The 18,967-nt window shown below is 37.9% G+C and overlaps 4 protein-coding genes across 32 annotated transcripts in view; 1 reads left to right on the top strand and 3 right to left on the bottom strand.

Annotated features, from left to right (window-relative positions):
• The window catches only part of LOC127532015 (zinc finger protein 239-like), a 140,632-nt gene extending 126,431 nt beyond the window's left edge, over window positions 1–14,201 (bottom strand). For 2 of the 5 annotated variants that reach the window (XM_051943020.1, XM_051943018.1), the window contains exons 1-2: window positions 13,899–14,201; window positions 11,605–13,023 (exon numbers count right to left, since the gene is read on the bottom strand). In XM_051943020.1, coding sequence (XP_051798980.1) covers window positions 11,957–13,023; window positions 13,899–14,103 — 1,272 coding nt within the window. In that variant the 5' untranslated portion in view covers window positions 14,104–14,201 and the 3' untranslated portion in view covers window positions 11,605–11,956. Of the gene's footprint in view, window positions 1–10,618; window positions 13,024–13,898 lie in introns of those variants that run through there. The other 3 variants (XM_051943022.1, XM_051943019.1, XM_051943021.1) reach the window with 3 other exon arrangements.
• LOC127531938 (NACHT, LRR and PYD domains-containing protein 12-like) overlaps window positions 1–18,967 on the bottom strand; it is a 452,657-nt gene that overhangs the window by 61,398 nt on the left and 372,292 nt on the right. The window lies entirely within an intron of this gene.
• The window catches only part of LOC127531969 (zinc finger protein OZF-like), a 146,092-nt gene that overhangs the window by 116,634 nt on the left and 10,491 nt on the right, over window positions 1–18,967 (top strand). For 5 of the 25 annotated variants that reach the window (XM_051942701.1, XM_051942703.1, XM_051942700.1 and 2 more), the window contains 4 exons: window positions 2,734–2,816; window positions 2,961–3,049; window positions 3,346–3,377; window positions 5,552–7,102. The exons of 6 other annotated variants lie outside the window; for them this stretch is intronic. In XM_051942701.1, the coding sequence (XP_051798661.1) occupies window positions 2,734–2,816; window positions 2,961–3,049; window positions 3,346–3,377; window positions 5,552–5,620 (273 nt within the window). In that variant the 3' untranslated portion in view covers window positions 5,621–7,102. Of the gene's footprint in view, window positions 1–2,221; window positions 2,342–2,733; window positions 3,080–3,345; window positions 3,384–3,768; window positions 3,816–4,053; window positions 4,114–5,551; window positions 7,103–17,824; window positions 18,048–18,967 lie in introns of those variants that run through there. 14 more of the 25 variants (XM_051942711.1, XM_051942710.1, XM_051942705.1 and 11 more) reach the window with 14 other exon arrangements.
• Window positions 3,163–18,967, bottom strand: part of LOC127531990 (zinc finger protein OZF-like) — a 176,752-nt gene continuing 160,947 nt past the window's right edge. Inside the window, exon 5 of the mRNA XM_051942879.1 lies at window positions 3,163–3,538. Within this exon, the coding sequence (XP_051798839.1) occupies window positions 3,500–3,538 (39 nt within the window). The 3' untranslated portion in view covers window positions 3,163–3,499. The remainder of the gene's footprint in view (window positions 3,539–18,967) is intronic.

Below are 18,967 nucleotides of genomic sequence, written 5' to 3'. Positions count from 1 at the left end.
CTGAGATCCCTCTGGGCTGCAGGAACCCGTTAGATGCAGAGCTGGTTTAGTGATTCTCTGATGATTAAGCATAATTAATTGAGGAGATTACTGGCCTTAGGATTCCTGTCTGTCAGTCTGTAAATATAAAAACATGAAGTGTTCTATGAAAAGTCCAATCTTTGAAAGCTGACATGTAGTTCAGAATCATTTCTTTGTAAATTAGCTGCATCCAGTCATTACCATGACACTGGCAGTGATTCTCTGATGGTTAATCATAATTTAGGAGATTACTGGCCTTAGGATTCCTATCTGTCTGTCTGTCTGTCTGTCTGTCTGTCTGTCTGTCTGTCTGTCTGTCTGTCCGTCCGTCCGTCCGTCCGTCCGTCCGTCCGTCCGTCCGTCCGTCCGTCCGTCCGTCCGTCCGTCCGTCCGTCCGTCCGTCCGTCCGTCCGTCCGTCCGTCCGTCCGTCCGTCCGTCCGTCCGTCCGTCCGTCCGTCCGTCCGTCTTTTCTCAGCTACAGCATCTGCACCTCTGCTTCTGTGTGAAGTAGTCATTACAGGAGAGAAAGTGTAGAAAATCTGACAGATTTTGTCAAGTGGTCCAGAAAAATCTGACTACCCCTACAACTTCTCTCCTGTAATGATAGTAATAAGTAATACATAGTTGATACTTCACACAGCAGTAGCAGAGGTGCAGATGTTGTAGCTGAGAAAGTTTGGAGGTTGCCACTTCTTGCATTCCAAGAATAGTAGGGGAGTCAGATTTTGTCAAGTGGCCCAGAAAAATCTGACTCCAGATTTTATTTCATATCATACAATCTGCACTTTTAACTCAACCTGCATATTTCTGTTAAAGTCCTAGTTTTGAAATGGTCTCTCTGTTCTTAATCTGCCATACTGTGATCATTTAGCCCCTTATTTTATTATTCTGTTCTTACAGACTGTAATTTACGAGTTTTTTTTTTTTAAACTTGTGATTTGGTGTTTTAGCTGTTGTAGCAAATAATTTCCCAGGTGTGGGATCAATAAAGAATTTCAATTCTATTATACTGTTAACTGGCCCTATAAAAATAACAACAATAACAAATTACTTTATACTAAAACTAGAACTATACTTATATTAAAGACTTTATACATAAATACCAGACATATTTTGATGCCATATCTTGCATTCTTAGGGGAGTCCGATTTTAAGTAAGGAGACATGAAGTTTGTATTTAGTTTTATGATTGTACTAAAATAAATGACTCTTGAAGACCTCAAAGTGATTCTTAATGCATTATTTCACAAATGTATTGGATGTCCAAAAACTTTTTTCCACTGCTGTATTTAACAACAATCTGATCTGCTGACGTTAGCAAGACAAACAAGTGAAGGTTTCAGGCTTTTATCTAGAATTGTTCTTGAGATAGTCATCTTCAAACAGCCTCAAATTTCAGTGTGACAAAATAAAAACGAGTGAAACTGGGTCTGCAGTCCACTGAAAAACCTCTAAGAAAGTGTCTGACATACTGAGCTAATATTTCATAGATAGCATTGTAAATCTCCACAGTTTATGATTTTAAAAAAACAAGTTTTTTTTGGGAGATGGTCAATGATTTGAAACGGAGTTTGTCCCCTAGAGGACAAATGGCACAATCCCAGAATGAGGGTATGTATTGAAAAAATATCATCCAAAATCTGTCCAGAGTAGTGACTATAATTTGAATTTTAATACACTTAACCAAGTGCTATAGGTGGAAAAAAAACATGTTTACACAGCATGATGTTGCTTTGTGATGTTCCAACTGACATGCTGATTTCAAAATGGAAGCATTTTAATTTCTAATGCTCTCATAGAAGATGACTGGTCAAGTAAAATTGACTCCTGTGACTCTGATGTCATGCAGAGTCTTTATGCTATGATGTGGAAAGAGTGAAAGAAGACAGACTGGACATTTCTGAGTGAAACTGAACAGGGCATGTACTGATTCATAAAAACAAGTGTAGTATTATCTTTAATCAAGCCTTACATAGTATTTACTAGCTGAAGTACTTCGGTTTTGAACACAAGAATTACTTGTCAAGACGACGTTGACTGGAGCTCTGCTACAGAAAGGCAGTTCATTTTCTGCTGGGGTTCATAACATACAAGATTTCTCAAATCTACAGAGATGTTTTTGATTTGAAATTAGAGTTACCTTAAATTAATAAATATATTTTTGATACTTTCCCTAAAAAACTCTAAAAAAAGCTTCAGGTGTAGCTGCTGGAAAAGAGCCTGCAAGTCACATGGTGGGACATGTGAACATAGTTCAAGGAAGCAAGGCTGGGAGCAAGAGCCCAAACAGAGGAGGTAAAAGAAAAGGTCAAACTACAGGTATGTAGAACATGTTTTAATGTCAATCCAATTATGTCTGACTATTTGCTGAGTCAGTGAAAGTTATAGAGCAATGTTTGTATTATTTCAATACTGAGATATTGTTGCAGTGTCATTTGTCATTTGTTTCCATTTGGATGTATTGTACAGTTAGATTCTATTGAGTTTCCATACCACATTACATTGCTGTTAAGGTGTCTGAATCATTCAGTGAGGGTTTGGTCATGTACTACTATAAGGCCGTGCATAAAAAGAAAATCAAGCCTGTTACAGTGTTGCTCTAGTCCCCTCTGTTAAATGGCATCAAAACAATGGTCAACGTGAACAAATCATGAGTGTTGACATTGACTCACAACAGTACCTCTCAACTGTTCTAATTTTGATCTATTTAGGAGAACAATGTGATGAGTGCACCGAGAGATCCAATACAGGGAGCTTTCCTTTTTCAAAGATCATTAGAAGGACAGAAGACAAAGTAAGTTTCAGCAAACAGCTTTTTATTTTCTAATGAGCCAATCTATAGTATTTAAAGTGCAGAGTTATTTGTGTTAGATTTGAACAAAATCCTTCCAACAGTGTAAGGACTTAGTCTTTCTACTTTCATTTGCAATTGTTCTAGAAACCTATCATCTGGGTCAGGTGGTCACTCTGCAGCACAAGGAGTACTATCCCACATTGGATCTGATGTTAATATTTCCCTTAGACATGGTAAATTGACTGACTGGCTGATATTGTAGAGTTAGTAAATATAGGCAGTTAACAAAAGGAAATGAATGCTACTTTGTGGAGGTACCAGAATTTGGCCATTTAACAAAAAAATCTAATGCTAATATTCTTTTATTTCACCAGACTGTTATTGTTTACACTTCAATGAATGATGCTGTTGTACATGTATAGTAATTTTATTCATCTTCATGCATACAGTGTTTGTGTACAGTATGCGTGATCATATTTAAAAATATATATATTAACAAGGCCAACAACAACAATGTGTTGTGTTACAGGTGCTTCTTCAGTGGCGTCCCTGCACAACATGGTAAATGTCAAATAATGTCTTGTCTACTTTTGCAGTGAGAGGACAGATTTGGTAAATAGTCAGCACTGGCAGTCCACAACAAATGCAGGGTGTTGCACAGGCAGATTCTAGATGACATCGTGTTATGTAAGACATCCTTGTAGGTTTTTCATCTTTCTACTCTCTGTGAAAGAGCAACATTGTATTAGATTAAGTCACAGACAACTTCAAGTATTTGTAAAAATGAATTTAAATGAAGTAAAATGATTTATTGACAGGTAACACACAACACAGTGTGAAGTCAAAGACTTAACAGTGGGAGGGAAGCAATGCTATATAACCTTAGGTCTGATGAGAAACTTGGAGCTTGGCCGGGCATTTCTCTTTAGAGGTGTTCTGTTTCTCCATCCAGCCTCAGTTGTGATCATGTGGCTATGTGATGAAGACTTTGGACAGCAGGTACTAAAAAGTTTGCTGGTGCAATTGAAACACTTTTGTTTGCACAAGTAAAATGTGGTAACTGCAAGCTGTTTCTTCTGAGATCCGTTTATGATGTGCTGTATTGTTTTATGATGACCAATTTGAAGAACTTATTTATTGTGGCAGGGCACTACATAATTACACAATTACATGTAAGTATGAATAGTATATTGCTTTATTTTTTAATAGTATCTTATTTTCATCTCATTTCAAACAGCAGAATTAAATGGAAGAATTCTGGGAGCCCCTGTCTTGCTTTCAGAGTTCATCAACTGAGGTACATACATATAGCCTTGTAGATGATTTTATTCAATAATAAGCCCCCCAGCAATAAGAAATGTCAGCATTGTGTCATGTTACAGGATTCTGTGACAGAGGATTAGTTCTAGGAAAAACCTAGTCACTCTACAGTTTGTGCTGACAATATTTAATGGCTAATATCTAGAAATGTGGCTCACATTTTCGTGGCACCAAAAATCTAACTTTGTTCCTCTGAGGGCTGCTATGAAGCAAGTTCAGTATAAGCAGGCTTACTTTGTGTACACCGGCTCGACAAAAACTAAAGCCTCAGTCAGAGTTAATGGTGGTTGTCAGGTTTCTTTGTTAACTCAGACTTTCTACTTCAGATCCTGTGAGTCACAAAAAGGGGGGGTGTTAACACCAAATGGACGTCTCATGTACCAGCTGCTTCAGTCAACTGGTTGTTATAGTTGATAGCTACAAGGAATATGAAAAATGATGATGGTGGAAAGCAGCTACTGCAAATGATGCAAGACAGGAATGCTGGTAGAAAGCTGTTAAACGTGCGTGAAGAATTTATTTTACCCATCAATGTAGACGCCTTTTTGAACTGGCTGCTGCACATTACAGCTGTTAAACTTTAAACTTCATGTATTGAGACGTTATATTGAAGAAGTGCACTTTGGTCAGGGGTGGTCTGATAATGCAGGAAGTCACTGTAGTTCAGTCGCTTTGAGTTCTTTTGTTCACACATAAAATGAATAGACAGATCTTGAACGTTTTCACTGAAACTGTCAAGTAATCAAGATCTGTCTGTTCATTTTATGTCTGAATAAAAGAGCTTTAAACTACTATAATAACAAGAAGACATGATGAACATTTCTGAGCAATCACTTTAGTTATCGGTCAAATCAAGGTGAAATTAATGTCATTGATTCAATATTCTTGGTAATATATACCAGTAGATTTTTGGCACCAAATCAGGACCAAACATAAAAAAATATATTTATGTGATTTCTGCATCACCAACTAAATACACGTTGGGTTTCTATGACAACACAATGAGAACAGTATGAGAAACTGTATCTTCACGGTTTTGTTCAGTGGCTTCAGTGACATAAAGCTCATCAGGTTTGCACGTACAACATCAGATAAAGATCCTCAGCTGAGAATCTGTTTTCTTGTGGAGAATCGTCAGTAAAAGCTTCGGTTAATAGGAGACGCTTCTTCCAGCCAATTTAAATGTGTGTGTGTGTGTGTGTGTATCCAACGCTTGACTGTACACAAGATGAAAGATCATTTTTATTTATTGCATTAATGCAGTTACTATAATATTTACCTCGGCATTCCTTATTATTGTTGGAAATTCTACAATACAGATTTGCCTATTGTCAAACATTCTGTTGCTGCCAGCACATAAAAGGACTGAAAACATGGATACAAACCATGATAATATTTAATGCTTTTATATACAGGAAAGTCTTGATGGATCACACTGCCCTGGAGGAGGAGGAGGAGGAAGAAGAGGACCTCGTTCACAATGACGACCACGCCTGAAACCTGCTGTTCATGAATTTTATTATTTTGCAATAAAGCACACTGTTCAAAATCCTGTTTTTATTTTCTTTGTTACTGATTTTGTGTTGAAAGAAAGTATTGCTGCTGATAAAGTATAAAGTCTAACATTTACCAAATAATTCCTTCAGAATGATGAAGGTTTCTGTACCAGAAGACTGTTTATGGGATGTTTTGGAGGATATATTCAATGTATTGACAAGGAGAATTCACTACACATCTTCAGAAACATCTGCAAACTGCATCTAAAACGTATTACAAAAAGGGTTTTGAAAAGGTTGAATAAATGTGGCACAGTGAACCTTTCTGCCCTGGTTTTCAAGAAGGAACATGTAATTTCAATGCAGACACACTAGGTGTCGCTGTTCTGTCTGGTCGCTGCAGCACAGCTTTAATATTGAGCCACGCTCTGATTGGTTACAGAACGACGAAAGCGGAGTGAAGCGTGCACTTCCAGTCCTAAATGAAAGCGTTCCGGTAAGCAACATACAAAGTAAATCAGAAATCCAAACCGCTGCCGTGTAGCTGGAATGAAGTCTCCACGAGGCTGTTCCAAAAGGCCGATCTGGCCCATGGCAGTGTTAAAGTATGAATGACATGACAGCTAGGGGAAAACTACGAGGGAGACTGAATCAACACTCATTCCAGTTTTCTCCTTTCATGTCAAACTTATTATTCAGTATATTTAGTCAAGTAAAAAACGCTAGCAGAACCACCCCAGGGAAGGAAACAGATCCATGTCACTGTCAGAATAAAACACCATGCAGGAGAATTATTATGAAAACACACTGAGGACTTCGTCCCGATGAAATTGCAAAGGGAGGATTTATTTTCCCGTCTTTTCTTGTGATACTTGACAGAAGACATGACAGCACCGCGCTGTATCCACAAACATGTGACTGCAGCATCCATTTAACAAGCAACAAACGCATTTTGAATACGTTACAGATCAACGTAACGCCGGACCAATTACGTTTCTGTTGCACGTAACTGAAAATGCATTTTAGTTGTCTGAGAACGTAACTTTGTGGAGACAGGGTTGCTCATAGTGATGCTTGCTCTGTCAGGTATAATCACAGTCAAACATCCATCAGGTCCTCCTCAGTCTCTCACAGAGTTTCAGTTTATGTGGACGTTCCTGCTGGAACTCTGTCCTTCTACAGAGTCTCCTCTGACTCTCTGATCCACCTCCACACCTTCAACACCACATTCACTCAAACTCTCTATCCTGGATTCTGGTTCTTCAGTGTCTCTGTGCTGAGTTGAGTCTCCAGAGTCTCCTCCTGGTACAGAAACAGTGTTGAACAGATAGTTGAGTCTCTCCATGACTCTGTCCCTCACAAACATGTTTTCACATTCATGGATTAAATGTGTTTCTTTGTCAAATCCTTCTAAATGATTCCTTGTAAACTTGTTCCTCTTCAAAGATGGAAGTTGTGATTATTCCAGGAGCCAAATGTGGCGTTTGCGTCTTTTTCCAGTCAAATGTTGAGAGTGAAAATCAGGATGTGGTGTTCCTCTGACGCTCACTTGAACTAAAAGCATTTGAGCTGCACAAAGTGTGAAATGAGAGAGGAAGCAGTGAATCTCCAAACTGCTGACAGACTTTCACACATTATTGTCCAGTGAAAATCAGCTTTTTGTGCAGCCACACTTGATCCTGATTTGAGTCTTTAAGTTCTGTTCTAGTGATGAAATGAGAACTAAAAATCCTGACTCTGAGTTCTTCATTACAAACACACATTATATCAGCTGTTTATTTTTCATCTGCTTTATTCTACTGAACATTTAACAGGATTATAAAAAATACATTTAAAGTCTGTCAAGAATCATACAGGTATGAGATCCATGAATCAGCCATAAGAATGGGGCTCTGGCAGAGTGACAGCAAAATAAGGGAACACAGTATGAGATTATAACCTGTGATTTAGAATCAAATAATGCTAGAACCTGATGAATGTGTGTGAACTACCCAAATGCCTGTTTTTTTCATCCATCCATCCATCCATTCTCTATACACCGCTTTATCCTCACGAGTGTCATGGGGGTGCTGGAGTCTATCCCAGCTGACTTGTTCAAAGACAGGGGACACCCTGGACAGGTCACCAGTCTGTCACAGGGCTACATATACAGACAAACAATCACTCTCACATTCACACCTACGGACAACTTAGAGTACTCAATTAACCTCAGCTTTTTTGGGACTGTGGGAAGAAACCGGAGTACCCGGAGAAAACCCACACATGCACAGGGAGAACATGCAAACTCCATGCAGAAAGATCCCAGGCCCACCCCGGGATTTGAACCGGGATCTTCTTGCTGCAAGGTGAAAGTGCGAACCACTACTGCACTGTGCAGCCTATAAAGCATTATCCTGCAATTAAAGTCAACAGACTGGAACTTCTATTTATCCCTATCACAATGGTTAGATATATATTTTTCTTGGAGTGTATAAAGTCAGGTTAATGCGTACATCACAACAGTAAAGGTTCTGTAAGGTTACCTAGTCAGTCCACATTTATTCTATTCAACATTCTGAAAGTTTTTACAGAAAGGTTTGTTCATATATCATTTACAGTCTCATTTATGACACTTTTTCCCTAAAAACAGACTGAAATGCACAAAATGAGACATAAAATGAAACAGAAAAACCTTAAACAGACGCAAAATGTCCACAATGATACAAAAAAAATGATCTAAATGAGACACAAAATGTTCACAATGGAACAAAAAACTTTGAAAGCACGAAAAATGAGGAGTAAAAACAATCCTAAACACAAAAAGTGACCAAGGTTAGAGACAAAATGATGAAAATGAGCCTCAATGAGACACAAAATGAGCAAATTCAACAAAAACAGCCTTTAAGTCACCAAATGGAACAAAAACAAAAGAGATGAAAAATGACAACATTTTATCCACTAACAACCCTAAGGATGCAAACTGATCAAAATAAGGCACAAAATGAGCAAATGTTAGCTTGTCAGTGTTGTGAAAACTTCAGTCTAACATGTCAGTGTGTAGTTTGATATCTGGAGCTGAGTTGCAGCTCGTTGTCTGGACTTCTGTCTTACCTGAATGTTTCCTATCTGGCTGAGGAGGCTTCATTTTTCTGTCACAGTCTTTGCTCACAATGTCTTCACAAGTTTCACACTTGAAATCTTCACCACAACTCTCCAATATCTCCAAGCTTTGTGTGTTAAACTGACTTTCTCAAGTGTTTCCATGTTTTTCTTCAGAATATGGAATGTGGTAACAGTTGTTAGTTCTTCTCTCTGACATCACAATGGACTTTTAAAAAATGCATTTACTGTCTTAGTACTTGTTCTCTGTGCAATGACAGTAAAGTTGGATCTAATCTAATCTATAAAATGACCAAAATGAGACAAAAATGGACAAAATGTTTCAGTGGTGAGAAAAAGACCCAAACAGAGTCTACTGAACGGTCCAACAATGTTATGGGACAGTTCAAATGGGACACAAAATGACCAAAATGGAACATAAAACATGCGACCAAGATAGAAAAATACCACAATGAGCCATAAAATTAGAAAAGGGACATCAAATGTGAAACAAAAAGATAAGTGTCCAAAATGGGACTAAAATTAAGCAAAAATGACGAAAATGAGACACAAAATGTAGAAAATGAAAAAACAACCTTAAAGTGATGCAAAATGACTAAAATGAGAGATAAAATGAGCAATTCAGAGCAAAAATGAGATGAAAACTGAAACAGAAATGGCCACTGAGTCACAGAATGATGAAATAGACGTGAACTGACCAAAAGAACTAACAAGATGAACAATTTTAAATAGAAATAAACCAAAAAAATGACCAAAATGAACCACAAAATGGTCAAAATTAAGGCACAAAATGACCAAAATGGAAGAAAAAAAATAACATGAAAAGATGCAAAATGTTTAAAACCAGACAGAAAGATGTAAACTGACCAAAACAAAACACATAATGACACAAATGAGACACAAAATGATCCAGAAATCTTCTCTTACAGTCATGAAACTGTCCACATTTATTCTATTCAACATTCTGAGGGTTTTTACAGAGAGCTTTGTTCATAGATCATTTACAGTCTGATTTATGACACTTTTTTCCCCCTAAAAACAGACAGAAATGTACAAAATGATCCAAATGAGATGTTCATTTTGTGTCTCATTTTAGTCATTTTTGTTGCTAATTCTGGTCATGCATTTCTTTAAATAACTAATAATACTGTGGACTCATTATTTAAACTTGAGGTAAATTCTTAGCATACTCAACTGGAAAATACTTTTACTGATTTGCTGTTGTTTGAACCTTAGTGCTGTCTTCGGGTCAAAATGAACCAGGCCACCATGTTTAATAGCATAGAACGGCCCCTAAATGACCTTTTTCAACTTGAAATTTGATCACTTTTCCTCAAGTGACCCCAACATTAGAAAAAGTGAAACATTGTTTTTGTTTATATTTTCATCAAAGCTGTACACCACCAGGGTACAAAGACTGTCTTCAGGTCATTTTTTACCCGGTGTCAGATAGAAAATTGACCCCCATGGAAAAGTGACCGAGGTTACAAAACATTAAATAACTAGCATAATACAGAGTGGGGTCAAGATTCTACACCCTGGCTACTTCTGGACTGTTGAGATTGTCATATTTGCAGATTTTCAAATTAATATGGACTAATCTGATATTGCTGAAGCCATGAGGGCAGTTTTCAGGTTTCAGTTCCCAGCAGGTCAGAGATCAGATTTTTTAGTCATCCAGGAGTAACAAGAAGGACTGTAAAACAAATACTGTGTGCTGCACGTGTGACAAATACAGTTGCAGTCTGTCCTCCATGTGTTAATTAGAGCTTAATATGTTCGGAATATTTTGCTTGAATCTGTTATTTTTTCTGTTCTTATGATTGATGTAGGTTATGCATCTTTCTGGTGGGAGCAATGACTCAAAAAATGAGGAGTACTAGTATCTGGTAGTTGAGTTTTGTAGTTTTATATTCCATTGTACAGTATACAGTACACTGTTGTTTCCCTTCAAAAATGCATTTCAAGTTCATTTCTGCACATTTCTGGTACTTTATTAGGCTATAGAAGTATTATCTCTTGCAAAACAAGAAATGTTTACACCTATGCAGTACCTTTAGCAGCAATAATAGTGATAATAAACCTCTACTTAAAGAAAGAAAACAGTTACAGCATGAACAATGGTATAAAAACGAATGGTGTTCACTGATTAAATACAGTCTTTCTACCCTCTGAGGAAGCAAAAACAGGCATTCACAAAGTGTGTGATGCATGACAGGTTGTTTCTTCATGTAAAATAGATTTTTGGTTAAAAATTCCATTAAGCTGCTCTATTTTAGAGGCTCAGTGGAGGCAGGTCATTTCTGACCCCGAGGACAGGAGGAGTGTTCAGGACGTTCAGACAATACAAGGGTTCAATGTGCTGTATGACGACACAATGAGATCCTACTAACAAATCACACAGATGACCTATGTGGTGACAATAGAAGAAATAAATAGCATAAGACCTTTATGTAACCAGCAGAAACTGCAGCACAGCTTCACCTGTTTTTAACATTTCTGGTTTTGACATTTGCAGGAGTGTATCAGCTACTACTAGTAAAACCACGTGTCTGTTGCTTGAAAACATAATAATGTTGGTTATGTCTTTGACATCTGACTCAGAGTTATTCTTGCTGGGGATCTTCAATGTTACATTAATTATGAAACAACTTGTAAATGTTCATCTGTTTAAATACATTCAAAACATTTCATGAAGCAGTCATGGAGCTGTAGACGTTTTATTACAACTTTATTTCATGTCCAGATCTCCTCTGCTGCAGTGACACATTCTGTTGTGTTCTACTGTCACAATGTCTCTGTATCTCGTTGCCTCCTTTTACTAGAAAGACAGCAAAGCTCAAGCTGAGTGGATTCCAGCAGTATGTTCACACCTGAACAGCCATGTTCTCTCAGCAGGATGTGAAAATGTTCCAAACAGCTTCACATTATCTCCAATCAGTGCTCTGCTGATGAAGGATGTCATGATAGCAGAAATGTAGCAGTCTGTACCAATACCATATCCATCCAGACATTCAGTTTGGTTCTTCTACCTGCTGCTCCACCACCACAGTCCAGACTCCATCTGGTCTAATCATCAAGGATTGCTTACATACTTCCTCACAGTTGTTGTTGAAGCACAGACTAAAGCTGCTTTAAATCTAAAACATCTACTTTTAACCTGTACCAATTCTTACATGTTGTTTCAAGCTTAGTTCTTCTTTATTTTTCACAGATGTTTCAGGATCATGACTTCTCAGCTGTGTGGATTCTCATGTGGGCTTTTAATTGATAACTATGTTTAAAGCTTTTTCCACAGGTTCCACAAGAATATGGCTTCTCACCTGTGTGACATCTCATGTGGACAGTCAAAGAGCGCCGTTGACTGAAGCTTTTTCCACAGGTTCCACAAGAATATGGCTTTACCATTTTGTGAACTGCCATGTGCCTATTATGTGCTGATGAACTAGAAAATCTTTTTCCACAAATGTTACAAACATATGGTTTCTCACCTGTGTGACATCTCATGTGGGCAGTCAAATGGGTCCGTCGAATAAAGCCTTTTTTACAGGTTCCACAAACATACGGCTTCTCACCTGTGTGATATTTCAAGTGTTCAGTCAAAGAGCTCCGCTGACTGAAGCTTTTTCCACAGGTTTCACAAGAATATGGCTTCTCACCTGTGTGGGTTCTGTGATGTTTGATTAAATTTGATTTACGACTAAAAGCTTTTCCACAGACCTCGCATGTTGCACATTTTCTTTCCTTGTCATTATCACACTGTCTCGCTGATGTTGGAGCATTGTCTACATCATTACTGTGACTGTTGTTACTCTGATGTCTTGGTTTCAGCTCGATACATCTAGTTGATCCTGAGTCTACATCCTTGTTTCCTTCCTGATCTGGGCTCTCAGCTACACAAGAGATGTGAAACAGGAGCTGATCACTGTTTGGTTTTGGTTCACTGTGGTCACTTTCCTCATCAGCAGGAGTCACCTCAAAGGTATCAGTCTCCTGTTTCAATCCAATTAACTCTTCCTCCTGACTGGAGCAGAGTTCATCCTGTTCCACTTTAATTTGTGGTAACCCTGGGTTTGATTGGTCCAGACTGGTGCACAATTCTTCCTGTTCCATTTTAATTTGAGAAATCTCTGGGTTTGATTGGTCCTGACTGGTGCAGAGTTCCTCCTGCTGATCTTTAATCCGTAGAGGCTCTGGGTCCTCATGATCCACCATGGAGTTTCTCTCTTGGTCATGGGGCTGATGGTCAACAACAGTCTTCTCATTCTCACAGACATAAGACTGTGGGAGCTCTGGAGGAACAAAGAGACAAAAGATAATGGTTACTACTGTGATGATGAGAGAACACACATCTGTCACTTTGTCCAGGACTGGCTGTCTCCAACAAAATCAGCTCAACAGTCGAATGTTTGACGCAAAAAGAATATGATGCTTTATAATAGAAGTCTTTGAGCCATGAAACAGCAGCAGGAATGATACAAGCATCTCCAAATGACTGAACATTTCTATGAACACGTTGTTCCACAGTGGATACAGGATCACAAAGTTCTAATGGTAAACACCACTGGGTACTTTTCTACACACCACACAGACAGGTTTGATGGGGATCCATTAAAATCTGTCTGAATAAAGCTGCTGTCCTCTTCAGCCTTCAAACCTGTCAGGACATTTGGATTTTAATGTTATTCTTATTTTACTGCTGGTTACTGTACTGTTGATTTGACTCATGAGTGAAACCCAACATGTTAATAGTGGAATGCAGTTGAACACATTACTTCTATACTCTCTAACTCTGTATGTGCTCTTTCTTTAGATCTTGAATGATCTCTATACATGGAATTATGTCTCTGGACTGAAATGATGGAATGACTGAGTCCTCTGTCAGAGTTTTATTATTAAACTGTTTGATAACACAATGCAGTTGCTGTCAGTGTGGAGTAGTTCAGATCAACACTTCCAGCACCTCTGAACAGGAAACTTTGGTTCTTGCTTCCAGGGTCAATCAACACAACGATCACGTTTTTAAAACTCCACACAGCATCAACTAACAGACTCCATATTATGAGCCCATTCTCTCTTCCTCACAGTGTGTCTCAGTTCATCTCAACACTTCATGATGTTCTACATGCTAGAAGTGGAATTATTCACCATCAAAACACATACACACCTATGGGTTGTAAGGGGATGTGTGGTTTCCAGATGACATCCAGCAGTCTGCGCTGACGATCGATCTCCTCCTGGTACTGGACGATGGTTTTTTCAAACTCTGAGAATATTTCTCCAGCAGCAGCAGCTAGTCTGTCGCTGATCAACTCTCTCAGATACTCAACTGAACACATCGTTACTTTATCGCTCTGATATTTCTCATTCATACTATAATAAAGCCGTTTTATAGCTCAGTCCACACAGCAGTGAAGCAAACTCTACTCATGCTTCTTTGTTTACATCCGCCGGGTGTCACACTGTGAAGTTCCGGCAGAAACACTGAGTTACTTTTTCTTCCTCATTGAATTAGGCAGACGAGACGCATCATTGGCGTATTGCTGCCACCTACTGGATGTTACTCATAGTCCTTAGAGAATCCTCCATATTTTCTTATGCAGTCCTGTGGTCATGAGAAAGTTCAGAAGTTTCTTCACATTTGTCCACTCCTCCATGTTAAGTAGAAAACAAAGATTAAAAACAGTTCGTCCAGCTGCTCCTAGTCTCTCATGTTTCTTCTGTTGGCATGAGTAGAGCTTACACGAAAGAAGAACATTTCTCACAGTTTCTAGTTCACCTCACTCACAGTTCCTATCTCTGTGCTTCCCAATCAAAGCCAGTCCACTTTTCAGACTGCAGTGTCTGAGTCTTAGCCAGGTTAGAACGATTGAGTCTCTTCTTGCACCACTGAAGTGACTTCTTACTTTTCCCATTTTACCTTGAAGAGCAAAATCAGTCCCCCTCTTCTTTTGTTTCTTAACAAGTCAAAGCATTTCTTCCTCAGACTGACTTTAAAAGCACGTGTTTGGAGAGATTGATAGAGCTGGAATGAAAATGTTTTTGGGGAAATCAGCGGCTCCAGATGGACTTACAACCAACTTTGATCCGTTTTTCTGGGCTGATATTAGAGAATGACTGTTTGAAGCATTCAAAGAAGCTTTCAATCAATGAGTCACACTCATTTTAGTTCAGGTTCCACATTTAGCCCATTTTGATCTCAAGTGGGCCGGACCGCTTTTTACTACAGGATCAAAACCACAAAAGTCAGATTCAAAAAGACAAAAAATGAGGCAAAAACCAGACAAAATATTGCGAAAATCAGACACAGAACGTTAAAGATATAGACAAACGACACAAAACAAAAAAGAGGCAAAAAAAGTAGACAAACAAGTTACAAAGCAGCAAAAAAAATGGATAATGGACAAAAACGAGACAAAAATGCACAAAACGGCACACAAAACAACGAATAAAGCAAAACACAAAATGACAGAAATCAGAGAAAAAACACAACAGAGACAAAAAGGAAACAACACGATAAAAACGAGAAACAAAACATGAGATGAACGACAAGTCAGACAAAAACCAAAAAAAAACCAGACAAAATATCACAAAAATGAGACACAAAAGAACAATCTAGTGGTTGACTTTGTGATCATGGTCTAGAAATGGTTTTTAAATGGATACTTTGACTCATTTACAATCTGCAGTTCATGTCTTCTCTGGAATTTGGACACTTTGATGATGATTGATGGATTGTGCTCATTTGGTAGAGGATGCTGCTTTTACACTCTTTCTACATTCATTGAAAGCTTCTGACAAGCTTCAACACCACTTTATTTGACATTCACTGCATTATTTTGGATTGAAAATTCATTCATATGCTCTCAGTGTTGTCCAGCAGAATTCCTTCAATGTGGAACTACTAGAAGATGAGATGTTAACAGGAGCAAACACCAAGGAGACCCATCAGTCCTCTGCTGTTTATTATTAGCTCTGGATATCAACCCTCCTGTTGGCTTCATTTACGCCACCAAAAAACAGGAAAAAATCCAGAAATTCAGCCAAAAAAATTCACCAAATTTATGAAAATGTGCAAAAACCTTCAGGAAGAAAATTCCAATAATTCCTTAAAAGTTTTATTTAAAAAAACAAAACAAAATCCCCCTAATTTGGCAGGAAAATTCTTGTAAATATTTTCAAAAAATGAATAAAAATCTTCAAAAAAAATCCTAAAAATATCTAAAGTGATTCCATATTTATCAGTAAAACTTCTGATATTTTCTTTAAGAACATTCACATAAAAATCAACCAAAATCCAGACAATTTACTGGATTTTGGTAGATTTTTATGTGAATGTTCTTTAGAAACGTTTCTTCTTTTTCCACCAAAAAATGTTAAAAATATCCTAAAAATGTTAAAATGTGGACATCAGAAGTTTCACGGTGAAAATATTTATTATTTTCCACATTTTCCAACTTTAAAACGACACGAGGGTTAAAAATAATGAACTCTAAAAGCATTTAATAACGACACAGTCAGCAGATGATCCAACATTATTTTAAAGCTGTGTGTATTTTCCAGAAGCCTCAGGGTTTGATTGAAACTAAATGTGAGATCTGATCCATTCACCAGAAAACACAAACTTTACTTCAGAATATTCCAGTAAAAATGAGCTGAAACATTTGGGAGAAACTATCAGTAAAATATGATCAACAGGGAAACTTCTAACATTCTGATTGTTGGAAATCAAATCTAAAATCCTTGAAGATCTGCTTCCAAAGGAATCTTTGATATTTGGTAGAATATTGAGGACAGAAATGGAAGGATTTCAGGATAATTTACCACAAACCACAGAAGAGCACAGAATACTTTGGAAAGAGTGATCTAGATGTGATGAACTGACTGCCAAGTCCTCACACCTTAATCCCATCAGAAAGTTATGGAGATTTATGGCAAGAAAAGTTCATCATGATGGAAAACAGTTCAATAACAAGGATGACCTGAAACATTAATGATTAAAGCACGAGACAGAATTGATGAGAAAATGCTGCTTTCTCTGATTCAGAACCAAAAAGGTGAACAGAAGTGACTTTACATTATGGAGACAATAAATGATTAAGATCTGATCTTTTTGTTGACATTTTTAATTCCATTTAATCAAATTTCGGACTATAAAGAAGAACTATATACTCAAACAAAAATATACATATTTTAGTAGTGTGCAGCTCAAATGCTTTTAGTTCAAGTGAGCGTCAGAGGAACACAGCACACTTCTCCTCCATTCCTCGGGCATCTTCTCACTATCTAAGATCCTGTTGAACAACCCAGTCACAAACTCTACTGCTACCTCTCCGAGACACTTCCATACCTCCACAGGTTTATCATCAGGACCAAGTGCCTTTCCACTCTTCATTCTTAGCACACCAGCTCACCTACGACCGCTCAAACACTGCGTTATGATTTCCATATCCTTCTGTACACTACTGTTCAAAAGTTTGGGGTCATCCAGACAATTCCATGTTCTCCATGAAAGCTCCCACTTTCATTCATGTGCTAACATAACTGCACAAGGGTTTTCTAATCATCAATGAGCCTTTCAACACCATTAGCTAACACAATGTAGCATTAGAACACAGGAGTGATGGTTGCTGGAAATGTTCCTCTGTACCCCTATGGAGATATTCCATTAAAAATCAGCCGTTTCCAGCTACAATAGTCATTTACCACATTAACAAAGTCTAGACTTGATTTATCATTTATTTAAAGCTATCTCCATTGAAAAGAACTGATTTCAAGAAAAAGGACATTTCTAAGTGACCTCAAACTTTTGAACAGTAGTGCATATTTATATAATGTCATATTTTTTTTAAATAAGACATGTAAGATGAAATAATATTGATGATAGTTCGTGTCCTTGTTCCTCTTTTAGCACACATCACACAGTATTACGATGAAGAAGAACATTCAATCATCAAATACAATCATTTTCATAACAAGCTGCTGTGGAGGCAAAACCTTTTTGTTCTTTGCAATAAATCTTTTGTTCTTTTATTCAGAGCTCTGAAGGTACAGGTGACACAGAGTGCAAAGCAGTCTATGTGTAAAGTCAAACTGGAAGGAGCTGAGAACTCAAAGGAGAAGCATTTACGCACAGGTCCTACACTCAGCTGGGGCGGAAACAATCTGCGGCTGCAGGTTTGCCACCGGCGGCAAAAAAGGGGACACACGCAGCGAAGTTCAAACAAAGTGTCCGTGAGTTTCTGTTGGGAAAGCATCAAGATCTGCGGCAAACTGTGCAGGATTGCCTTCATCTCCAAAATCCGGGTTGCAGTCGGTAAGAGCAGAATTCTGGAGACTCTAAAAGACTGTTTAAGCTGCCGATGTGTGCCACTGCAGTATGTGTTAGCATTAGCATTAGCCACGGAGTAAACTTTGTCTGTTTACCAATAATTTCCGTGTGTTTTGTAATTGTTCAGTTGAAAATAAGATTGCAGGCTAATTGGTGCTAATTAGAGGGTTCCAGCTAAGACCAGTGAATTCATCCTGTTTGTAATGGTGGGTTTTTACAATGCCCTTTATTTATTTATTGGATCTGGAAAGGATTGCACTTTAAAAGCACTTTATGCACTTTAAATAATTTTAAAACCATGAAATAAAAAGTATAAAATGGTTAAAAATTTTTGATAAAAATGCTCAGAGTAATTTGTTAAACTGTGATTTAAAATTAACTCTTTAGAATGCAGATAAATTCATGTGTGGTATAGTATTGGGTTGAATATTGCTCATGCCATGATTTGTCGCTTCAGTTTATGTGGTGTTGAGGTTGACAAACATAAAGTGAGTGGAGTAGCATTTGCCAATGTGGTGAAAATGTCCATGAGGAATGGTTGTTACTATTTGCTGAATGCAGTAATGCGAACATTGTCCTTTTGTGTTCTGTTTAAAGGTTTTTCACCTTAATCTATCAGAGTTGCCACCTCTGTATCTCATGAATTTGTGACCACTGCAAAATAAAAGAGGGAAAAGAAAGAAAGCAACTGTCTGATTGATGAGTGGAGTCCTGCTCAAACCCTGGGTAGATGAAACATCCTTTTTCAAGTGGGGAAACTGCAGAAACTGTGAAAAAAGTCATCAATGAGAATCAGCTGTCATTGAAAGTGGGAGGACACTTGACACTATGGGAGAGTGCAAAGAACAGAGAGTGAGAGCTGCCTTTAAACAGAACACTGAGCAGTAAAATACATTCACTAACTT

The sequence above is a fragment of the Acanthochromis polyacanthus genome, chromosome 22 (genome assembly GCF_021347895.1).
Source record: "Acanthochromis polyacanthus isolate Apoly-LR-REF ecotype Palm Island chromosome 22, KAUST_Apoly_ChrSc, whole genome shotgun sequence".
Classification (NCBI taxonomy): domain Eukaryota; kingdom Metazoa; phylum Chordata; class Actinopteri; family Pomacentridae; genus Acanthochromis; species Acanthochromis polyacanthus.
The sequence above is the reverse complement of the archived record's forward strand: the minus strand, read 5'-3'. Positions and strand labels throughout refer to the sequence as shown.